The 3,695-nt window shown below is 42.2% G+C and overlaps 1 protein-coding gene across 1 annotated transcript; it reads right to left on the reverse strand.

The window, feature by feature from the left end:
* Positions 1–798: 798 nt before the first annotated feature.
* LOC118635289 (actin-related protein 2/3 complex subunit 2-like) lies at positions 799–1,700 on the reverse strand. Its single transcript, XM_036270058.1, is given in 2 exon segments — positions 799–1,262; positions 1,265–1,700. Coding segments are annotated over 2 exon segments (900 nt in total).
* Positions 1,701–3,695: the final 1,995 nt, after the last annotated feature.

Consider the following 3,695-nt stretch of genomic DNA (forward strand, 5'->3'; position numbering starts at 1 on the left):
TATGTTTACTAGGATTATATCCTCTTGTTGCATTGATCCTTTTAATATTATGTAGTGACCTTCTTTGTCTCCAATTATGGCCCTTGTTTTGAAGTCTATCTTATCAGATATGAGTATTGCTACACCACCTTTTTTCCATTTCCATTTGCTTAGAAAAATTTTTTCCATTCCTTCACTTTCATCCTGTGTGAGTCTTTCATTGTTACGTGGGTCTCTTGTGAACAGTAAATATATGGGTCATGTTTTCTTATCCAATCAGCTACCAGATAACTTTTTATTGGAGCATTTAAGCTATTCACATTTAAGGATATTATTGATAGATACTTATTAGTTGCCATTTTTATTTATTTTTATTTATTTATTTTTAAGATAGAAAGATTTTCTTTATTAATGACCCCAACCATATTTCTTTAGATACAGGAGGTTTGAACTCAAATACTCAGGAGAAAACAAGTTAAGATTGCATTATCCTACAACTCATTACTAGTTACATATTGCAAAGCAAAACAGCTTGGAAGGGGGGTTGGAAGGGAAGGGGAGTGAGGGCAGGAAGATAAAGAAAAGGAATTAAGTCAATCAAGAGGATTTCTTTTTTTTTTTTTTTTCAATTGTTGGGAACTATGAAGTCCTTGTAAGCACAGCTTATTTCTGCAAATTATTTTCCAAAGGTGTACAAAATGGAACCAAAATGGAGAATCCCTTGAGAACCTGAAAGGGTGCAACACTAAAAGCTACAATTATCCAGTAGCAAGTGTTCCAGCCTACAGTTGCCAGCGGCTTTTTCTTTGTTCCCAAGAGTTAGTGTGATGAAAACAGCTTCCCTGTAATTGTTTTCATTTCTTTCTTCTCTGCATCTGGGCGAGCCCAGTTCAGCACCTTGAGGAAGTCTGATGTTTTTGCCCGCATACGTGTGTAAATATAGGCCTTAGAGCACTTGATGTGGTAGTGCAGGTAGTCACGGAACGTGTGGATCAGGTTGACGGTGTTGTCGCAAGCACTGGCATTGGTGTGATGAGGGAACAGCAATAAGGTAATATAGTCAATGTTGTCACCCACAGCAGTATTGGTGTCTTTCAGCTCCCGAGGAGGTTCCCTGTGGCTAAAGAGGACCTGTGGGGCTGTGGGGCTGGCTCTGTGTCCTTCTTTGAACTCTTGCATGAACACCTTTCCAGTGACCATATCGTCGTCATCCTTAAACACTGTGCTGAAAACTACTATGACTCTGTCCTTTTTAGACTCAATATACATGGTCTCATCATCCCATAATGGATAACTGCTCTGTTCTCTCCTTCCTTGCCCTCTTCTTGGAACTGGAAGTATTTCTCAAAGACAGAGGCAAAACAATTTTGTTTCAACATGCCAGCCTGATGTACAATGAAATCCTTGGGTGCAGGCAAATTTTCAAGGTCATATAGCAAAGAGACATTGTATCCTGATTCTGGGTTTACCAAGAAACTCCCATACACTCTCTTTAGTAACTCATCAGCACCATGTGCCTGAAGTTCCTTGTAGAATTTCAAAGAAATACTGACCATCACTTTTGTTTTGTCTCCATTTGGATTTGAAATATGATAGAGGACCCCATCAAAATCTGCGAATGTTACTTCTACTGCTTCTGGATTGTTTCCAGCGGCCGCATTCGCGAACTTGAGTGCGAGAGTCTCCTCGATGATGCAGTTGTTTACCTCCAGCTGGATCATGGCAGTGGCTGGCCCCAGAAACCTGAACCCGCCTGCCAAGCCGCCACCTCTGCCGCTGCCGCCTCACCCACAAGACGGGTCCCCGCCCAGCCCCTGGCTCTGCCATTTTTATTTTGTGCCTGTATTCCTCTCTCTATATTTCTTCTTCTTACAACACACCCTTCAGCATTTCTTGCAGTGCTGGTTTGGTGGTGGCAAATTTCTTTATTTTTATTTTTGTTTGTCTTTGAAGCTTATTATTTCACCTTGAATTCTGAATGATATCCTTGCTTGATAGAGTAGTTTTTGTTTTAGACCCTTGCTTTCATTACTTTGTATACTTCATACCACTCTCTTCTGGCCTGCACTGTTTCTATTGAGAAATCAGCTGACAGTCTAATGGGAGCTCCCTTGTTCTGTCTCTCTCTTGCTTCCATTAAGGTTCTTTCTTTCTTTAATGTTTGCCATTTTAATTATGAGGTGTTTTGTTGTGGTTTATTTGAGGTCCATCTTGCTTGGGACTCTCCTTGTTTCCTGGACTTGTGTGACTTTTTCCATCACTGGTTTAGGAAAATTTTCTGTCATTATTTGTTTAAGCAGGTTTTCTATTCCTTTCTCCATTTCATCTCCTTATGGTACCCCTATGATGCGAATATTGTTACTCTTTGTGTTGTCCCAAAGCTCCCTTAAACTCTCCTCTTGCTTTTTAATTTTTTTGACCTATGTGTTGCTCTCCTTGGATGTTTTTTTCAATCTTGTCTTCCAAGTCGTTGATTTGGTCTTCAGCTTCTTCTACTCTACTATTGAACACTTTTAAGGTATTTTTCATAACAGCTACGTCATTTTTTATTTTCTCTTGATTTTTACTCATAGCTTCTACCTCTTTTTTTCAGTTGATGTAGTTCCCAATGAGCTCTTTTTTTTTTTTTTTTTTTTTTTATCCTCACCCAAGGACATTTTTTCATTTATTATTTTTTTTGTTCAGATAAAGTGAGAGGGAGAGAGAGAGAGAAACATCGATGTGAAAGGGATACATCGAGTGGCTGCCACCCACATGACCCAACCAGGGCCGGGGACAAACTGCAACCGAGGTACGTGCCCTTAGCGGGAACTGAACCCGGATCTCCCAGATCGCAGGCCAATGCTCTAACTGCTGAGCCAAACCAGCCAGGGCTCAATGAGCTCTTTATAGTTCTTCTTGAGTTGCTTGTAGTTCTCACTAAATTGTTTGAGTACCCTTAAAATCATTGCTTTGATTCTTTATCTGACAAATTGCTTGATTCCATTTCCTGTAGTTCATTTTCTGGTGCTTTCTCCTTTTCTTTTATTTGGGTGTTGTTTCTTTGTCTCACCATTTTAGCAGTGTGTTAGTTCTAGGCCCAGTTAAGGATGTTGGAATGTGTAGGCAGGTTGGTGTGTATCAAATAAGACTGCTCTTCCTTCCAGACTGTTTTGGTGTGTGGTGCCTCTTTCCTGCTGTGGGTCCTGGAGTATTGACAATTGGTGACTTGTATTGGTCTGTCGTAGTCAGTGTTTCTGAGGTCTGTGGGTCCAGCTGGTGTGCTGCTGGGGTGCATGAATCTTGCTGGTGCTTTATTGGCATGCTTGAGTCCCACTGGTGAATTGCTAGGGTGCATTGGTCCCACTGGAGTGCTGATAATGCGCGTGGGTTTTGCTGGTGCACTGCTGAGGTGCCTGAGTTTTGCTGGGGCACTGCTGGGGTTTGTGGGTTCTGTTAAGGCACTGTTGGGGTGTGCTACTCTCTGGTGGGCCTCAGCTCCTGATTAGTCACTACTGATGCTGCTGGGGGCAGCTCCAAGTTTTCACTGTTACTGCTGCTCTTGCCAGGGGGTTCTCTCAGCTTCCCATCCTCTGCTGTTGTTGGAGGCTGAGGATGCTCATCTCCCAGGACTTTGCTTCTGCTAGGGGAGTGTCTCCACTTCAAATCTTCTGCTGCAGTTGTCAGAGGCTGGTCTCAGTTGCCTGAGCCTTGCTGTTGCTTGGACTGGGGCACTA

The sequence above is a fragment of the Molossus molossus genome, unplaced genomic scaffold, assembly GCF_014108415.1.
Source record: "Molossus molossus isolate mMolMol1 unplaced genomic scaffold, mMolMol1.p scaffold_m16_p_2, whole genome shotgun sequence".
Lineage (NCBI taxonomy): Eukaryota > Metazoa > Chordata > Mammalia > Chiroptera > Molossidae > Molossus > Molossus molossus.